Raw genomic sequence first — 19,084 nt, 5'->3', positions numbered from 1 at the left:
TGAAGTGATCTAACTAGTCTCCTTGAGAGCTCATGAATGGATTAAACTCATGGATCTTAAAGTTCATGACTGGATCGAACCGATCCATCAAAGAGTAAAAAAAGGGACCCAACTAATCGATCGAAGAGCTCATGAATTGATCAAACTAATCTCTTGGAGAGCTCATGAATGGATTAAACTCATGTATCTTAAAGTTCATAATTGGATCGAACCGATCCATCAAAGAGTAAAAAAAAAAATGGACCCAACAAATTGATCGAAGAGCTCATGAATTGATCTAACTAATCTCTTGGAGAGCTCATGAATGGATTAAACTCATGGATCTTAAAGTTCATGAGTGGATCGAACCAATCCATCAAAGAGTAAAAAGAATGGACCCAACTAATCGATCGAAGAGCTCATGAAGTGATCTAACTAGTCTCTTGGAGAGCTCATGAATGGATCAAACTCATGGATCTTAAAGTTCATGAGTGGATCGAACCGATCCATCAAAGAGCTCACAAACGGATCAAACCGATCCATCCATCAGTTCACCGATTTGTGTCTTACCACGAAGACAGTTTTTAAAGGTTAGCTTGGCGCTAGTTAGCAAGCTAGGACAGACACGTGAAAAAAGGACAGGGTTTAAAACTTGTGACGGGAATATTTCCAAATGATTGCCGTCTTCTTCTTCTTCTGGATAGTTTTTCACTACAAGAAAGACGCTACGCTATTAGCCTTAGAGAGAAGAAGAAAATTGTAGTTCCTTGTGTCCTTCCCACCCCGTCGGGCGTCCACCTTTTGCACGGGCGCGCTGCGCCAAACCTTTGATTGACAGATCCAATTACTCCTTTTATTAGCCTTTCATTGTCCCCGCCGCAAAAAACGGCTTTTGTTCCCGTTAGCGGAGAAGAAGACGGCCATTGTGAGCAGTACACGAACGGACGTTGGGAAAGTTGAAACGTTTTTGCACAGCAGCAAAACGTCAGCTCTCTCTCAAAGAGTGCTTCTCAAATAGCAAGGCGGGCCAGATGGGTGTGGGAAGCGCAAGGTTCTTTCAATGGGTTTGATTTCGGAGAACCATTTTTTTTTTAACTTTCCCCGGAATAAAGTGCAATTGCACCTCCACTACACTAGGGTGCAGTGTGTTTCGTTTACATTTAGCCTCAAGCAGAATATAAGCGTATGAAGTGTAGACACAAAGTGGAGAAGACCCTTAAGTCACTCAGTGAAAAAAATTTTTTACACAGATGCAGAGACAAGAAAAGAGACGGGGTAAAGAGACAGACAAAAGTGTCCTCCGAAAGCATAGTATGAGGAAGTTTGTCGAAGCGTACGTAGCACTTCACTGCAGCCGTGGAAGGAGACGAGCAAAGACCGGTGTCCTTGCTATGTTAAAAATGTTGGCAGCGGACAGCATGAAGCCGAATCAATAAGCTGTCACTTCAAAGTAGTACAATCCAATCATGCTTGTCTATCACTCTTTTTCTCTCCTTTCACTCTTTTTCTTTAATTTCTCTCTCTATTTCTCTGCGTCCATCACTCTCTTCGTCTCTCTCTCTCTCTCTCTCTCTCTCTCTCTCTCTAATTCTCTGTGTCCATTGCTCTCTCCGTCTCTCTCTTTCTCTCTCTCTCTAATTCTGTGTCCATCGCTCTCTTTGTCTCTCTCTCTCTCTTTCTAATTCTCTGTGTCCATCGCTCTCTCTCTCTCTCTGTTGCTCTAATTCTGTGTCTATCGCTCTCTTTGTCTCTCTCTCTCTCTCTCTCTCTCTCTCTAAGTCCACCGCTCTCTCTCGCTCTGTCTCTCTCTCTAATTCTGTGTACATCGCTCTCTTTGTCTCTCTCTCTCTCTCTCTCTAATTCTGTGTCCATCACTCTCTTCGTCTCTCTCTCTCTCTTTCTAATTCTCTGTGTCCATCGCTCACTCTCTCTCTCTAATTCTGTGTCCATCGCTCTCTCTCTCTCTGTCGCTCTAATTCTGTGTCTATCGCTCTCTTTTTCTCTCTCTCTCTCTCTCTCTCTCTAATTCTGTGTCCACCGCTCTCTCTCGCTCTCTCTCTCTGTCTCTCTCTCTAATTCTGTGTACATCGCTCTCTTTGTCTCTCTCTCCCTCTCTCTAATTCTGTGTCCATCACTCTCTTCGTCTCTCTCTCTCTCTAATTCTCTGTGTCCATCGCGCTCTCTCTCTCTCTCTCTCTCTCTCTCTCTCTCTCTCTCTCCCTTCCTCTCCCTCTCCCTCTCTCTATTCTCTCCCATTTTCTTCTTTCTCTTATTAATCTATTTCTTTCCCCTTCTCATGCTCTAGTCCTGTCTCCTCTCTCCCCCTCTCTCTCATTAATCTCGTCCCTCCCCTGTGAGAAGGCTTTTTCTACCACTTGGCCACCGCGCTGAAACGCAGAGGGGCGAGGTGACGGCTCGGACTTTTGGGCTCAATGTCAGCTCAATGTCATAAATCAGGCACGCAGGGTCGGGCCTTATCCATTATTTAGAGCCATTCTCTCCCCGTTTCCTGTTTGTCTGTTCCGGAGGCCGTAATTCGCGTTGACGCTAATGGCGACGGGCGCGCGAGGCGCTAACATTTATCAGCATTAGCGCACGCTCTTCTCCGGCGCTAGCGGCCGTTAGCGAGCGCCGATCCTAATCGTCGCTAACTCATTTGTTTGACTGTACGCGACTCGGCCGTTGGCGCTCGACCTCAGAGAAACTCGCAGAAACCGACAACTGGTTTCGGTACGGGATTTGGACCTTTTTTTTTTTTTTACTCACTGATGCCATCTTATGGCTTGTGTCATCACTGCAGCCTTTTTAGATGCGCTTTTTCGTCTTTTTGGGGTAGTACCTGAAACAAGCTTTTCTTACTTTCACCATTTTCGTACTACACCAACAAAAAACTGCATTGATGAGCATAAAGTCACTCTCCTCCTACTTGATGTTTTAGCTTTGCTAAAATTGAGATAAAAGCAGATAGGAACGGTAGAAAAAATTATAAAGGCTCTTTGAACTCAGTTGGGCATTGTGAACACACACTTAATAAAGAAAATGTTCTACCTCAAGACACACCCCACCTGTAAACGTTGATGGCGTTTCAGTAGTTTCCATTTTAGATAGATACTGTAGATAGATATAGATACTGTAGATAGACAGATACAGATACTGTAGATAGATATAGATACTGTAGATATAGATACTGTAGATAGATAGATACTGTAGATAGATACAGATACTGTAGATAGATACTGTAGATAGATATAGATACTGTAGATAGATAGATACTGTAGATAGATATTGTAGATATAGATACTGTAGATCACAGGCGTTAAACAGGCGGCCCGCGGGCCAGATCAGGGCCGCTAAGGGATTGAATCCGGCCCGCGAGACAACACTCAGAGAAGCGCAAGAGAAAATCAAGCTGCAGGTTGATGAAATATGTCAACTTGATTTTGCCAAAGCCAGGTGCCTCTCACGAAGACACTGTACTTGTTTGTTTGTCTCTCTCTCTCTCTCTCTCTCTCTCTCCCACCCCTTTTCTCCCACTCTGTCTCCGTCTCTTTCACTCTCTGTGTCTATCTTTTTCTCTTCCTTTGTTGCTCTTTGTCTCCTTCTCTCTCTGTGTCTTTTTAACTTCTTTTGCTCTAACTTCCCTTTTTTCCTTTTCTCTCTTTTCTCTCTCTCTCTCCCTACCCTTCGTGCTTTCTATTCTCTTTTCTCTCCTTCTGTATTTCCTTTTCTCTTTGGATTTCTTTCTTCCTCTCCCTTTATTTTCCCCCTCTCTCACAACTTTTTATCTCTTTTGTTTCTCACGTTCTCTCCCTCTCTCTTCTTTTTTGTCCTGCCCTCTCTCCTTTTTCTTCCCTTTTTCTCTTATTTCTTTCTCTTTAATCTACCAGTCCGGCCCCCGACAGAATGTTTGTTCTATTGTGTGGCCCCCGAGTTAAAATGAGTTTGACACCCCTGGTATAGAGTATTTAAATAGTGCTACAGGAAATACACAGTGTCATAAAAATAGGATAATATGCAAATGTAGGGGTGCGGTTTAATCCGGGCTTTTACTCCCCCGGGTGGAGTTAAAGAGCCTCATGGCATGAGGAAGAAATCATCTCCTCAGTCTGTATATATATGTATATACTGTATATACGCAGTATATAAACTTTGGAAGTTCTCCCTGGCTAATGGCAAAATACGTCCATTTATGGAGCTGGATGGCGAGAGGGACCTCCGCAACGGGGAAATGTAGGTCGCCCTGACCTGATTCATTCAAAGAACGAGGATCCCGGCGGACTATTTCTTAATAATATCGGACACTTTGGGGGAGCGGTTCGGGGGGGTGTATGTCCTCTCCTTGTCGGTTATTCCGCTTCCATTTCCTGCCGTCGTAAAAAGGAACGACGCCTGGTGAAATTAACCGGCTAGAAAGTAGTGAGGCGTTTTTTTTTCCGTGGAAAAAACGATAAGCGGGAACGGCGAGGCCGAGAAGATAGCGCCGGTTGCCACTCGCGGCTCTAGAAGATGCTAACAGGGGTTTTTAAATTGCAAAAACGGGGGGAAAAAAGATACAGAAATGAATATTTTTTTCCAGGATCGTCTATTTACGAACAAGAACAGGAAATAGAACCCACTCGCGTAACGTTACTCACAGTTTTATTGGGGAAAGGAGATAGAAGCGCACACTCGATCCGGAGATTGTTGGTCCCGGGGAGTGAGACTTCCGTGGCGAGCGATGACGGTGTCGGGAACGGAAAAAGTCAAAACCAAACCGATCGTGGCGGGAGCAAAACAGGAGCATAAACACAGGAAAAACTGAGATTCTCAGACGGACCAACAAAAGGGGACTGAGAGGACGGCGTTTAAATATTGACAGGGAGCCAATCCGTCAACGAGCTTCAGCTGGTGTCCATGGGTGGGGCCAATCGGGCACCATGGCAACCGTGACAGGTTCCGTTGAAGTTGAATTTGTTTGTAAGTTGCTTCAGTGCTATATTTTGTATGTTCAAGGTTTATATAAGTATGGTTAAGGCTTGTATAAGTAACCTGCAATGTTTTTTACTAATAAATAAACATTTTATTAAATAATATGCTCTATAAAGATAAATAAAGCTGAGTTTGACTTACTCTTGGAAGATAAGCTTCAAGAGATCCTCCTCCGTGTTAGAGTGGCTGAAAAAAGGCCGGACTAGTAGATTGAGGAGAAAGAGAAAAATAGAGAGAAATAAGAGAAAGAGAGGGAAAACAAGTATGTGGCACAAGGAAAGAGAGTGAGGGAGAGAAGGGGAGAGAGAGAGAGAGAGAGAGAGAGAGAGAGAGAGAGAGAGAGAGAGAGAGAGAGAGAGAGAGAGAAGACAGAGAACGAATGTGAGAAGCAAAAGAGATAAGAGAAAGAGTGAGAGAGGGGGTAAGAAAGAAAGAAAGAGAGAGAGAGAGAAAGAAATCCAAAGAAAAACAGGAAGAGAGAAGGAGAGAAAAGATGAGAGAAAGAGAGAATGTAGAAAAAGAGAAAGGGAAAGCAAGAGAGAGCAGAGGAAGGTAAAAAGACCCAGAGAGAGGAAGAGACAAAGAGCTACAAAGAAAGAAAATAAAGAGACAGGAGTGAAGGAGAAAAAGAGTGAGAGAGAGAGAGAGAGAGAAAGAGAGAAAAAGAGAGAGAAATAGAGAGAAAGAGAGAGCGAGAGCAAAATACAACTACAGCGTCTTCGTGAGAGGCACCCGGCTTTCGCAGGTCGTTTTTCTATTGCGCTTCTCTCAGTGTTGTCTTCGGGACCGGATTCAATCCCTTAGCGGGCCTGATCCGGCCCACGGGCTGCCCATTTGACGCCCTTGGTTTACACCTGTTACCGATTACCGCTCAGGCGCTTACATCATTTATGAATTGGATTGACGTAAAAACATAAAACAGGAAAATTTTACACATTCGAAGGAGTATTTTTCTCGTGTTCACCCGAATAAACACCACTTCCTGTTTCAGAACCAATCATCTCACGGGATGAAAGGTCCTCATGGACTCAACCCTCACAGGGATAGAGGTCAATATTTTTGAGGTGGGTAAAAGCCTTCCATAATCCATTATCCCTCTCTCTTTCAGGACACGGAAAACGACAAAGTCGCGAAGCATCGGGGCGCGAACATCGCTCGGGGGCCGGGCCCGTGAGTCACGAGGTCCTTTCCTCGCTCCGCATGGCATCCTTTGCCGTCCGGGCAGATGCCCGCTGGAAAATAGCCAACGCACGCCAACTGCGCCTTTTCCTTGATCGCGTCACCCCTCGGCCCGTGCAAACAGGGGTCCGGACGGGTGCTTGAAATCTGTGAGAATGCTCGTATTTCAAAGTTGTTTTTTTTAAGCTTTGAAAAGTGCTTGAATTTGAAGGTGAATTGCTTGTGACTGCTTGAAATTGTTATGTTTCTCAGCAAACCCGCTTTTGCCATTGCATTTCTACTTTCTATGTCGGGTGCTTGAAACTCTCTGGAATGCATGAATTTCAGTGTTCTGTTTTTATGCTTTGAAAAGTGCTTGAATTTGAAGGTGAAGTGTTTGTGAATGCTTGAAATTGTTGTCATGTTTCTCATCAAATCTGCTTTGGCCATTGCATTTCTAATTTCTATGTCGGGTGCTTGAAATTCTCCGGAATGCTCGAATTTCAAAGTTGTGTTTATAAGCTTTGAAAAGTGCTTGAATTTGAAGGTGCAGTGCTTGTGAATGCTTGAAATTGTTATTATGTTTCTCATCAAATCTGATTTTGCCACTGCATTTCTACTTTCTATGTCGGCTGCTTGAAATCATCTGGAATGCATGAATTTCAGTGTTTTGTCTTTAAGCTTTAAAAGTGCTTGAATTTTAAGGTAAAGTGCTTGTGAATGCTTGAAATTGTTATTATGTTTCTCATCAAACCTGCTTTGGCCATTGGATTTCTACTTTATTTGTGTTTGACGGCAGCTGGCATTAGTTTTTATGGCATTGTCCTATGAAGCGTCGCTGCCCCCTACAGGTTGTGCTCAAGAGGACATGTGCATGCTACACCTAAACAAGGCACAATTAAATGCTTTAGGATTTATAATAATAATAATAATAATTTCCTTTGTATTGTCATTCTTTGTAACAATGTACACAGAACGAAATGTCGATACACCTGACCCATTGTAGCGAGCCGATGCAGCCGCAGCCAACAGAGGGCGCCGCCATTTTACCAATGTTATAAGTCTTAGGTATGACTCGGCCGAGGCGGGAACCAGCGACCTCCCAGTCTCAAAGCGGGCGCCATACCGTAGGGGTCCTTGAAATTCTTGAGAATGCCTGAATTTTAACGTTTTGTTTTGAAAAGTTCTTGAATCTCAGGGTTAAGTGCTTGTAAATGCTTGAAATTGTTGTCATGCTTTGTCAACAAGTGTGCTTAAAAATGACGCTGACACTCCTCTGTGGTGGCTTCACTTTGCCATTGCATTTCTTCCTTCCTTAGGATAAACGGCAGCTGACATTTGTTTGTATGTCATTGTCCTTTGAAGTGTCATCGCCCCCTACAGGTTGCGCTCAAGAAGACAGGTTCATGCTGCACCTGAACAAGGCACTATGAAAGGCTTTAGGGTTCGTACGGTCGCTTAAAATCCTTAAAAGGCTCGGATTTTAATGATATTTTTTCAAGCTTGGAAAAGTGCTTGAATCTCGGGGTAAAATGCTTGTAAATGCTTGAAATTGTTGCCATGTTTTTTCAACAATTGTGCTTAAAAATGATGCTAACACTGCTCTATGGTGGCTTCACTTTGCAATGACTTTTAAACTTTCTTCAACTGAAAGAGCCGCTTTGTGATTACCAACAGCTGGCATTAGTTTGTATGTCATTGTCCTATGAAGCGTGCTCGCCCCCTACAGGTTGCGCTCAAGAGGACAGATGCATGCTAAGCCTAAACAAAGCACAATTAAATGTTTCAGGTCCTTGAAGTCCTTGAGAATGCTTGAATTTTAGTGTTATGTTTTCAAGCTTTGAAAAGTGCTTGAATATCAAGTTAAAGTGGTTGTAAATGCTTGAAATGGTTGCCTTGTTTTTTCAACAAGCGTGCTTAAAAGTGACGCTGACACAGCTCTATGGTGGCTTCACTTTGCCATTGCATTTCTACCTTGTGATTAACGGTAGCTGGCATTAATTCCTATAAATATTGTATCGTTAGCATTTAGCCGTTGGTAATATTTTCAAGTTCCATTACACCAATTTGCTGGGAATGCACAATACCTGTTTTTGCGTACCAATACCGATTTAAGTGAGTGAGTAAGAAAATCAGGTTCCAATGTCTGCCGATTGTGAAGATATTCAATTTTTCAAACCCCGAATGGATTTAAAATGGAGGATTAAAAACGTGAAATTACTGTTGACAAATTTGGAGATTTGGAGTATTGGCACCTCCATTTTGAATAGCGCGTAGGACGAACCCAGCGCGTTGCAATTAGGAATCAACGAAATGAGCTCTTATTAACAGATTAACAGGATGGCCTCAGGGTGCTGTGTTGTAGTTTAGCAACAGCGGAGTGGATGACGTCACACGCTAGGCCAAAAGTTTGACGTCCCTGCAGCAGATGGAAATCTTTGTGCCCGGGGATACACCTCCTCGTGTTAATGAATCCACCTCCTCTCCGCTTCCCGCAGGCTTTTGTGTCTCTGTCTAACAGCACTGAAGCCGGGTAGCTCTACATTAGCGTCCGGGATGCTAGACATGAGCTATCCGATCGGTTATCCCCCACAAACTCAAAGGCGTCCTCTTGGGTAAGGAGTCTCAATTGAAACCCATTCCTTCGTCTCTCCGGAGATTGGCAAGCGTCAATTCTGCCCTCTGACCCGGAATCGTATTTTGTTACCTCGCGGAAGCAGGAAGCGACGGGACGGAATACCGCCTTTTCCCGTCATTTCAACATAAAAATCGAAAGAAAACAAATCAAGTAATTGTTGTGTCACGATATGACGAGATGATTGGCGAGGAAACCAATCGATCATGAGAGCAGAGGACGCTTCAATGCCGCCACAAAGGTGCAAATATTTTGAAACGAGACGATGAATTGACGGGATCATAAACGGTTATTCGATTTCCGGTTTTGGAAACGAGTTGCTAATTGCAAAAGCTCGGGGCTGGATGAGACCTTTCGCGGAACCTTCATTAAATAATGAAAATGAAGGACACGCCTCTAACCTTTCCCTCCAATGTCGTCGGAGGACGACGTTGATGAGGCCTGACGTGATGTCCTGACATTTACAATGGCCTCGCGTCAGCCGGAAAGTAGGCTATATTGTCAGTTATATGTTTAATCAATTTTTATTTGTTTTATATCTTGATGAATTTATTTTTCACGTTTTACTTTTTTCATTTTAATATTTAAATGAATGTGGGTTCTGATTGGCTCCTTGTCACTATTTGAACCCTGTCCTGTCAATCCCCTGTGGTCAGTCTGTCTGCGAACCTCAGTGATACAAGGCAAGCCTTATTTGACCCTGACTCCCACTTGTCCCCTTTTTGCTCCCGTTTTGATCCCAACCATATCTGCTCTCCCGTTCTGGCTTACGACTCGCTTCCGACCCCGACCACGTTTTTGCTCTCCTGTCCCGGCTCCCGACCTGTTTTTCCGTCCCCGAAACCTCCATCGCTCGCCACGGAAGATCCACTTCCATGTTCGGATCAAACGCCGAGTAGGAGAGCGAACACGGGATCGTGGGATCAGCCCTTCCTTGTTCCTTCAATAAAACTTGTCGTAAACGTTATGCGAGTGGGTTCTGTTTCCGTTCTGGTCCTGACATTTATAATCCTTTTTTTAATATTAGCTCCACTTTCACAGTATTCACAATATGAAGCATGATGTATCACCTCGATTGAAGTATGGATGGAATGTTAGGATAATCAGGTGTCATAGAATGTTATTTAGCATACTCGCTATCCCATGGCTAGCTAAACACACGCTATACTTACAATATGAAGCATGATATAGCAACTCGATTGAATTATGTATGGAATGTTAGGATAATCAGGTGTCATAGAATGTGATTTAGCATACTCGCTATCCCATGGCTAGCTAAACACACGCTGTACTCTCAATATGAAGCATGATGTATCAACTCGATTGAAGTATGTATGGAATGTTAGGATAATCAGGTGTTATAGAATGTGATTTAGTATACTCGCTAGCCCCGCTAGCTAGCTCCACTTTCACAGTATTCACAATATGAAGCATGATGTATCACCTCGATTGAAGTATGGATGGAATGTTAGGATAATCAGGCGTTATAGAATGTGATTTAGCGTACTCGCTAGCACCGCTAGCTAGCTCGACTTTCGCAGTACTCACAATATGAAGCATGATGTAGTCTCCCAGCCGAGGGGCGCTGTCGATTCGGACCAGGATGCCGTCTTTGATGGTGGTGCTAAATCCGACCGCTAGCCGATCCGTCCTGGTGCTAGGCCTCTCGTTGTTGGGCCACGTGTACGTGATCAGGCCGCCGCCTTTGCCGAAAATGTACGTGGTGCCGGCTGCGGAAAAAAACCCAAAATTGGATTTTGTTAAAAAAAAAAAAAAACTTGAAAAACTTTTATTATATTATATATTACAAAGTACTAGCTAGCGTATAAAGAGCTAGCTGCTAACTCATGGTTTCTCCTCCTCCTTTAATGAAACTCAACCTCAAAAACCATCTTGAAACACTAAATGCTACACAATTTCTATCTAATTTTAGTTTGAAATTATGCCTAACACATAGCCAAGGGGCTTGGCAAAAGAGGTTTTTATTGGTTAAAAAAATATTAATTATTATATTTAAATAAGTAAGAAAACATTAGTGTCACGGTTGCCATGTCACATTAACAGCTTAGCTTTCTGTCTTTACATGCTTAGTGCGCACTCTCTTCCTTTGTCAGGCCGTCAACGAACCTCTGCCCTGCAAGACGTGGGTTCAGACTCTGTCCTGTTTTCCTGTTGGTATTTCCAGTCCGGTATTGTTTCCGGACAGACAGGATAGATATTAACACAGGATATCGAAATTAAACTGGACGAACTAGACGGGAACGAAAACTGGAGAGAATAATAAACAGGACAAAAATAGACAGGAACGAAACCGGAAACTGATATTAAACAGGACGAAATAAACGGGAACAATACCGGACAGGAAATACCAACAGGAAACAGGACCGAGTCTTGCGGGGCAGAGGTTCGTTGACGGACTGACAAAGGAGGAGTGAGCGCACTGAGCTTAAATGGAAGGAAAGCCAATCTGTCAGCCCTAATTGGAATATTGAAAAAAGTATTCTTATAAAAATTGTGAAAACCAGCAACTGTCTTAAAAAAAAACTATGTCCACATGATATTTTCCATTTTTGTCATCATCACTCGCGATCGTTTTCCTCCCCGATTCATTGTGTCCCAGCTCGACCTCCATTTTCTCACTCTAACCCCGGGAGTAAAAGTCACGGCCTCCATTTTCCGATCGGACCCTCGAGAAACCCCGACTTGAGGTCACCCGTCTACTGAACGGAACCTCGCCTTGCCCTTTAAGATGTTCCACTTCCGGAGACGGAAGAATTAAGAAGAATGAAGGACAGAAAGTTTCAGTCAGAAAAAAAAACAAGGGATAGATTTCAATTGGTGTGGTTGGAGTGACATTACACGGAAGTCTAGTGACCTTCAGAAGGTCATTTTCATTCGACTAGCCTTGAATTTCAAAATAAAAGTAGACTATTTAGAAGAGATTTCAACGCTTGCCCCACCCGCCTCGACCCCCCCCCCCCCCCTACCCCCCAAGGTCCGAAAGTGAAAAATGGCGTCGATTTCACGGCATAATAGATTTCTGAAATTGCTTCGCTGCGTGGATTGAGTTTGAGATGTTTCGAGCCTGCAGAAACTCGGAATAATGTACGGCAGGGGTGTCAAACTCATTTTAACTTGGGGGCCACTCGTTGGAACTAGCATTGTCCCGGGGGCCGGAAGGGTAGATTAGAGAGAAAGAAGAAAAGATAAAGAAATAAGAAAAAGAGAGAGAAGTAGAGAAGGTAGGACAAAAAAAGAGAAAGGGAGAAAAAGAGAAAAAAGCGAGAGAAAGCATGAAAAAAAGAGAAATAGTGAGAGAGGGAAAAAAGGAGAAATAGAGCTAAAGAGAGAAGGAAAGAAAGGAAAGGAGAAGGAAAGAAAGAGAGAAGGATAATGGAAGGGAGAGAGAGAAAAGGAAAAAAGGAAGAGATTAAAAGAAGGTAAAAAGACAGAAAAAGACCAAGAGGAACAAAGAAAGAGAAAAAGAGGGACAGAGAGAGTGAAAGAGAGAGAGAAAGAGAGGAAGAGACAGAGAATAAAGAGAAAGAAAGAAATATAAGTACAGCATTTGTGAGAGGCACCTGGCTTTGGCAACATCAAGTTGACATACTTCAACCTGCAGCTTGTTTTTCTCTTGCGCTTCTCTGAGTGTTGTCTCGCGGGCCGGATTCAATCCCTTAGCGGGCCTGATCTGGCCCGCGGGCCGCCTGTTTGACACCTGTGATGTACGGCGTTTCCTTTCAATAGGAAAAATCTCATCTCATCTCATTGGCTGCACCGCTTATCCTCAGTAGGATCGCGGGGGTGCTGGAGCCCATCCCAGCAATCATCGGGCAGTAGGCAGGGGACACCATGAACTGGTTGCCAGCCAATCGCAGGGCACACAGGGACAGACAACTCGCTCGCTCATTCACACCTAGGGACAATTTGGAGCGGCCAATTCACCTGAAATGCATGTTTTTGGAACGTAGGAGGAAACCCACGCAAGCACGGGGAGAACATACAAACTCCGCACAGGAAGTCCAGTAGCTGGATTTGAACCCACACAGGAGGTTCCCAAGACCTTAGAACTGTGCCGCACACGCGCTAACCACTGCGCCGCCGTGCTGCCCATGGGAAGAATCGAAACGCCTAAAGTTATTGCATAGTTAATTCTCTAAAGACCGACGTGCGAGACCGAAGTCCCTATTTTCGGGCCGCTAACTCCACGGTGAAGTGGCAGAAGTCACGCTTTTGACTTGTGAAGTCACGATGCAATCACCGGAATCGCTCTTTGTTGCCTTCTGACGCCATTTTTGTTCTAAATCGACGGCTACAAAGACATCCGGGTGTTTTTTTTTAAGTAAGGTTGTCTTTAAGCTATGGGAATCACAAGAAAATTCCTCACTGCTAATTTACTCCGGACAATCGGTCCGGAACCCGGAGAAGAATCATCCAAAACAAGCCCCGTTCAGTAGCTTACATAAGAAACGTTAGCCAAAGTCCTAGAGCTACGGGAAATACCCAGAAACGCTTCCATTGCACATTTATAGCAAAAAAATAGTCTGGAAGCAGCGAAAGAATAGTCAAAAAAAAAATGTTGACGGGTGTTTTGAAGCTACGGGAAATACAGATACCATACAGCAGGGGTGTCAAACTCGTTTTAACTGGGGGGGCCACACGATAGAACAAACATTCTGTCGGGGGCCGGACTAGTAGATTAAAGAGAAAGAAAAAGAGAAAGAAATAAGAGAAAGAGGGAGGGAAAAGGAGAGAGGGCGGGACAAAGAAAAAAAAAAAGAGAGAGGGAGAGAGCGTGAGAAACAAAAGATAAAAAGTTGTGAGAGAGGGGGAAAAGAAAGGGAGAGGAAGAAAGAAATCCAAAGAGAAATAGAAAGACAGAAGGAGAGTAAAGAGAAAAGAAAGCGCGAAGGGTATGAAGAGAGAAAGAGAAGAAGAAAAGGAAAAAAGGAAGTTAGAGCAAAAGAGGTTAAAAGACACAGAGAGAAAGGGACAAAGAGCAACAAAGGAAGAGAAAAAGAGACACAGAGAGTGAAAGAGACAGAGAGTGGGAGAAAAGGGGTGGAAAAGAGAGAGGGAGAGAGAGAGAGAGATAAATACAAGTACAGTGTCTTTGTGAGAGGCACCTGTCTTTGGCAACATCAAGTGGACCTATTTCAACCTGCAGCTTGTTTTTCTCTTGCGCTTCTCTGAGTTATCAAACAACCCGTTAATTTAGTTTTATATTTGAGGGTTTGATGGTCCGTTACTCCTACAAAAATTGTGTAAGTTGGTTTTAAAATAATCTAAAATATTAACTTAAGTATACCAAAACAACCCCAAACCAACCCTGAGTTATTGAAAAACCCCAAACCCCCAATATAATAGTTTGCACTAAACAGTTTTTGTTCTTGACACTTTTATTTATTAAAGTGTAAAACATCCTTTAGATTCCGTTCCACCTCACAATTGTGTCTAGATCGTTCATGAGTCTAGACAAAAAAGTTCAATTTTCTATCATAATGTTTGAAGCTTGAAAAGTTAAGAAAGTTCAAGGGGGTGATGACTTTTGCAAAACACTGTTAATTAGATTTTGTAGCAAAAACGTTCACATCTACTCTCCGGCTCCGAATCGTGACTCCAACAGTCACTTGCGGACTTGGGGAACGACGATTAATCCTTATTTTCAACGACAGAAAAAAACAAAAACCACGGCGCAATTTATAAGAAAAAATGGAGACAGCGCTCGAGTTTGCCTCAATTATGGAGCCGGGACGCATCACGGCAACATTCATATTTCTCCCGGGACGAAGAGAAACGCATCGTTCTCCCGCTACCGATAAATCGATGAAACGCGAAGACGGACGAATCCCCGGGGAACGATGACGGACGGACAAGAACCCGAAAGACAGGGACGGAATTTTTTTACCGATAATTGAATACATTGGTTCGACTTTCAGATTGATCTCCTTTCTGTTTCACAGTTCGACTCTCAGCCGGAGTACTGTCCGGAGTTATCGACCTAGTTAGTTGATTACGTGTTGAGTTAATTTAACCGATGAAGCGTCTTCGCCGGGTTCCATAAAGCGCCGGAATATTGATCGGGCTTCGATCTGTAGTCAACCCCGACTCTTATAATCACTCGGGCTCCCGATTCCGTTCCGCTTTTAAAGGTCGGCTACTTTTCTCACTTTCGATTTTTCAGAATACGATTATAAAATAGACGTATATCGTCTGTGAATTTGTTGATGTTTTCCATGGTGCAGTAAAAAGAATACGGTAAAAATGGGTAATATGCGGTAAAATTGCACTAAAATATAGGTGAATTTTCCGATTTTTCTTCCATGTGTTGAAAATATACGGTAAAAACGGGATATATGTGATAAAATTGCATGAAAGTACAGGAGAATTTTTTCGTTTTTTCTTCCGTGCGTTAAAAAAGTACGGTAAAAATGAGTAATATGCGGTAAAATTGCACCAAAATATCGGAGAATTTTCCGATTTTTCTGCCGTGTGTTAAAAAAAATACGGTAGAAACGAGTAATATGCGGTAAAATGGCACCAAAGTGTAAATTTTCCGATTTTTCTTCCGTGTGTTAAAAAAAATACGGTAAAAACGAGTAATATGCGGTCAAATTGCACCAAAATATCAGATAATTTTCCCGTTTTTCTTCCGTGTGTTAAAAAAATACGGTAAAAATGGGTAATATGCGGTAAAATTGCACCAAAGTATAAATTTTCCGATTTTTTCTTCCGTGTGTTAAAAAAATACGGTAAAAATGGGTAATATGCGGTAAAATTGCACCAAAGTATAAATTTTCCGATTTTTTCTTCCGTGTGTTAAAAAATTATGGTAAAAATGGGTAAACCCATGTTTGTGTTCCAATAATTAGTGCTAAAGGTATTCAAATCAATAAAACAAACAATGGCGCCCAAATTAAAAAAAAAAATATATATATATATAAATATTGATATTTTTGTATTCAGTTTATCTAATTTTATTCCATATCTTAGTATTCTTTTTGCCTGTACATATAAAGTTTTTAATTTATTTTTTGTTTTATTCAATTTCCTATTTTTTAAATTTATTATTCTTTTTCTCTTTAATGTTATTTTTCTTATTTATTTGTATTATTTGACTCTTGTTTCTATCTCTATCTATCTATCTATCTATACATATATATATATATATATATATATATATATATATATATAGTTGGTTCATTCGCATTAAAATTGTTTTCATTATTTATTTATGTATTTATTTTGTTTAGTCTATTAAATGACCTATTTTAATTTGGTATTTGTACATACTTATTTATATTTTTGTATATTTATATTTTTTAATTCAGATTTTACTTTTTTTTTCATTCATTTATTCTGGCTCTTGGTATTTCATGTTTCATATATTATTTTTATATATCAAAAAAGAAAATACATAAGTATAATAAAAAATAAATATGATAAAAAATATATACAAATATATGAAATAAAATAATGAAAATTAAAACACGTACAATTAAATAATGTCCAAAATATATATATAAATAATAAAAACGTATGTATAATTTTTGTAATGCTACTTTGATTTGTTCTGTTATTAAGATTGGAATTCAATATAGTTATCAATCCACATTCATTTTTTGGGTTGTAAAAAAAATGAAATATTTCTACAGGGAATCGCAAAAGAAATAGAAAATGATGACAGACAACTATAGTTTTTTTGCATATTTTATCTTCAATGTATTGTTATTTCAAGCTTGGGTGCTCCCTGATTGGTCGCTTTCGCAAAGTTCCATAACCCGATGAACGTACGTATAATTAAAAAGCAGAAAGCAATTAAAAAACCCCGCAGAGTGCTTGAAAAGCACCCGTCGAGCATATCGGGCTCAAAAGATCTCGTTTATTTTACTCTTTGTTATTCCGACACGCTCCACATACGTTTTTTTTTTTGCCGGCGCTACAAATACTTGACGTGTTTTTATACCGAGCGGATAAAATATGTCCGTTTTAGAGATAAAGCCACGGTCTTTCCTCTCCCTTTTTCAAGAGATTCTATAAATGTGAGCTTTTTCGACCCAGACTTCCACCTGTTTTTGCTCCCGTCTGTTCCCCGACTTCGACCTGTTTTTTGGATCCTAACCACGTCTCCTCTCCTTTCCTGGGTTTCGACTTGTTTCCGAACCCGTTTTTTTGCTCTCCTGTCCCGGCTAATGAAATCAAATTAGATAAACTGAATAATAAAAATGTTTAAAAATGTCAAGAAATATAAATCTAAAGTATCTACAGTAAATAAACAGAAAAATGTTAAAAAAAAAAAAAAATATTCGATCAAAAAATACACAAATAAAGGACAATGAAAACAAATGAAATTAAAAAATAATCAAAAATAAAATAAAAGAAGAACAATGAATACCAAAAAGCTATCTTAATGCAAATAAAAATATATATTATTTCAATTATTCAAATCTAAATATGTCACGGTTGCCATGGCACCCAATTGGCCCCGCCCATGTGGTGCCAGCTGCAGCTTGTTGACAGATTGGCTCCCTGTCAGTATTTAAACTCTGTTCTGTCAGTCCCCTTTTGTCTGTCCGTCTGCGAATCACTGTTTTTAAATAAAGAAAACATCAGTATCTACAGTAAATAAAGAGAAAAATGTAAAAATGAATGAACAAAAACAAACAAATTATTCGATTAAAATAAAGGGTGACGATGAAAACAAAGTAAATTAAAAAAAAATAAAAAATAAAAGAATAACAATGAATACCGAAAAGCTATCTTAATGCAAATAAAAATACATGTTATTTTAATTATTCAAATCTAAATATGTCACAGTTGCCATGGCGCCCAATTGGCCCCGCCCGTGTGTCAGTCCCCTTTTGTCAGTCCGTCTGCAAATCTGTTTTTACCTGGCAAGCCCTTTTTCGCCTGTCCAGTTTTTTGCTCCTGTATGTCTCCGTTACGATCTATTTTGATCTAGACCACACTTGCTCTCCCGTCCCGAAATATGACCTGTTTAGATCTAGACCACGTCTGCTCTCGCGTCCCGAATTACGACCTGTTTTGATCTCGACCACGTCTACTCTCCTCTCCTGGCTTTCGACTTGTTTCCGATCCCGATCACGTTTTTGCTCTTCTATCCCGGCGACTGACCTGTTTTTTCCGTTCCCGACACCGCTTGCCACGGAAGTCCCACTTCCGCGTTCAGAGCAACCTAGTCCCCACCAGATCGTGTATGCTATCCTTTCCGTTCTTCCCAATAAAATTGTGAGAAACGTTACGCGAGTGGGTTCTGTTACCGTTCTGGTCCTGACAAAATATGAACCAAAATTGCTACTTTTATTGATTTATGATTTATATTTTGGAATTCACCGACGCATTCATCAGAGTGATTTTGGAATCTCCCTCAAGGCTCAATTGTGGCCTGACGGGAATCAAACCAAAAAGGTCAGAATCGAGAAAACGACAACTAGCGCCCAAATGTAATTGGCAAAGTCGAGCGCTAGCAGACTTTTAGAGTAAAAAAAAAACCCCCAAAATGACATCATTCCCGAGAGAAAACTCTGCGTGTCATTTCTCCGTCCTCGTTTTCACGACCCGGGAACTGTTTTCGATTCTCCGTCCTTGAAAAGTGTCTCACAACGAGTCTCCCGGTGGCACTAAAACTAAGTTGGGGTGCGTTTAACGTTTTCAGGGTGTCAACGTTTTGCCTCCGTCACACCATCAACAATATCGATCCCTTTTTGTTTGTTTTTTCCCCTGCAGAAAACAGGAAATGCCTTTATTTTCGAGACCTTGAGGTAGCCTTGCCAAGATTAGGGCGCTTCATTAATGGATTTTCTTTTTTCCCTATTCAAGGCTACATACAGGGTTCGTACGGGTGCTTGAAATCCTTAAAAATGTTTGAATCTTAATGTTGTGTTTTCAAAGTTAGGAAATGCTTAAATTTGCCATGTTCCTTAGCCGTCTGACTCAATACACCAAGGAATTAATGAAGACAAAAAAATAGTGCTTGAAAAAAGACGTCAACACCCCGACCGCCCCCTACTGATCGCACCCAAGACACAGCTCTATTTAGAAAACCGGTTATTTTGGCTCATCTTACCGAGAAGAGCCAGCTCTTTCGGCTCCCAAACGGCTCCCAAGATTTTTTTTTAATGATATATTATCAATAATAAAATATAATGCACCAATTTATTTAGCCATTGGTCAGTTCATATTTTTTGCAGGAAATCCTTGAAAAACACACAATTTTAGCGTTTTACACATCAAACTCATTTCATGTCGAACAACAACACAAACTCCCTAAATATGCAAAAAAATGAAAATTACAAATATGAATTCTTCAGTGCGAGAAATAAA

The 19,084-nt window shown here is 41.3% G+C and overlaps 1 protein-coding gene across 11 annotated transcripts in view; it reads right to left on the bottom strand.

Annotated features, from left to right (window-relative positions):
- Positions 1-19,084, bottom strand: part of nrxn3b (neurexin 3b) — a 234,772-nt gene that overhangs the window by 29,202 nt on the left and 186,486 nt on the right. For all 11 annotated transcript variants that reach the window (XR_015848352.1, XM_088325668.1, XM_088325677.1 and 8 more), the window contains one exon: positions 10,289-10,470. Coding sequence is in view for 10 of the 11 variants with exons in the window: in XM_088325668.1 (XP_088181794.1) it covers positions 10,289-10,470 (182 nt within the window). In the remaining variant the exon portion in view is untranslated. The remainder of the gene's footprint in view (positions 1-10,288; positions 10,471-19,084) is intronic.

This window comes from Urocampus carinirostris, chromosome 20, assembly GCF_059441175.1.
Source record: "Urocampus carinirostris isolate Australia breed hairy pipefish chromosome 20, RoL_Ucar_1.0, whole genome shotgun sequence".
NCBI classification, from domain to species: Eukaryota; Metazoa; Chordata; class Actinopteri; order Syngnathiformes; family Syngnathidae; genus Urocampus; species Urocampus carinirostris.
The sequence above is the reverse complement of the archived record's forward strand: the minus strand, read 5'-3'. Positions and strand labels throughout refer to the sequence as shown.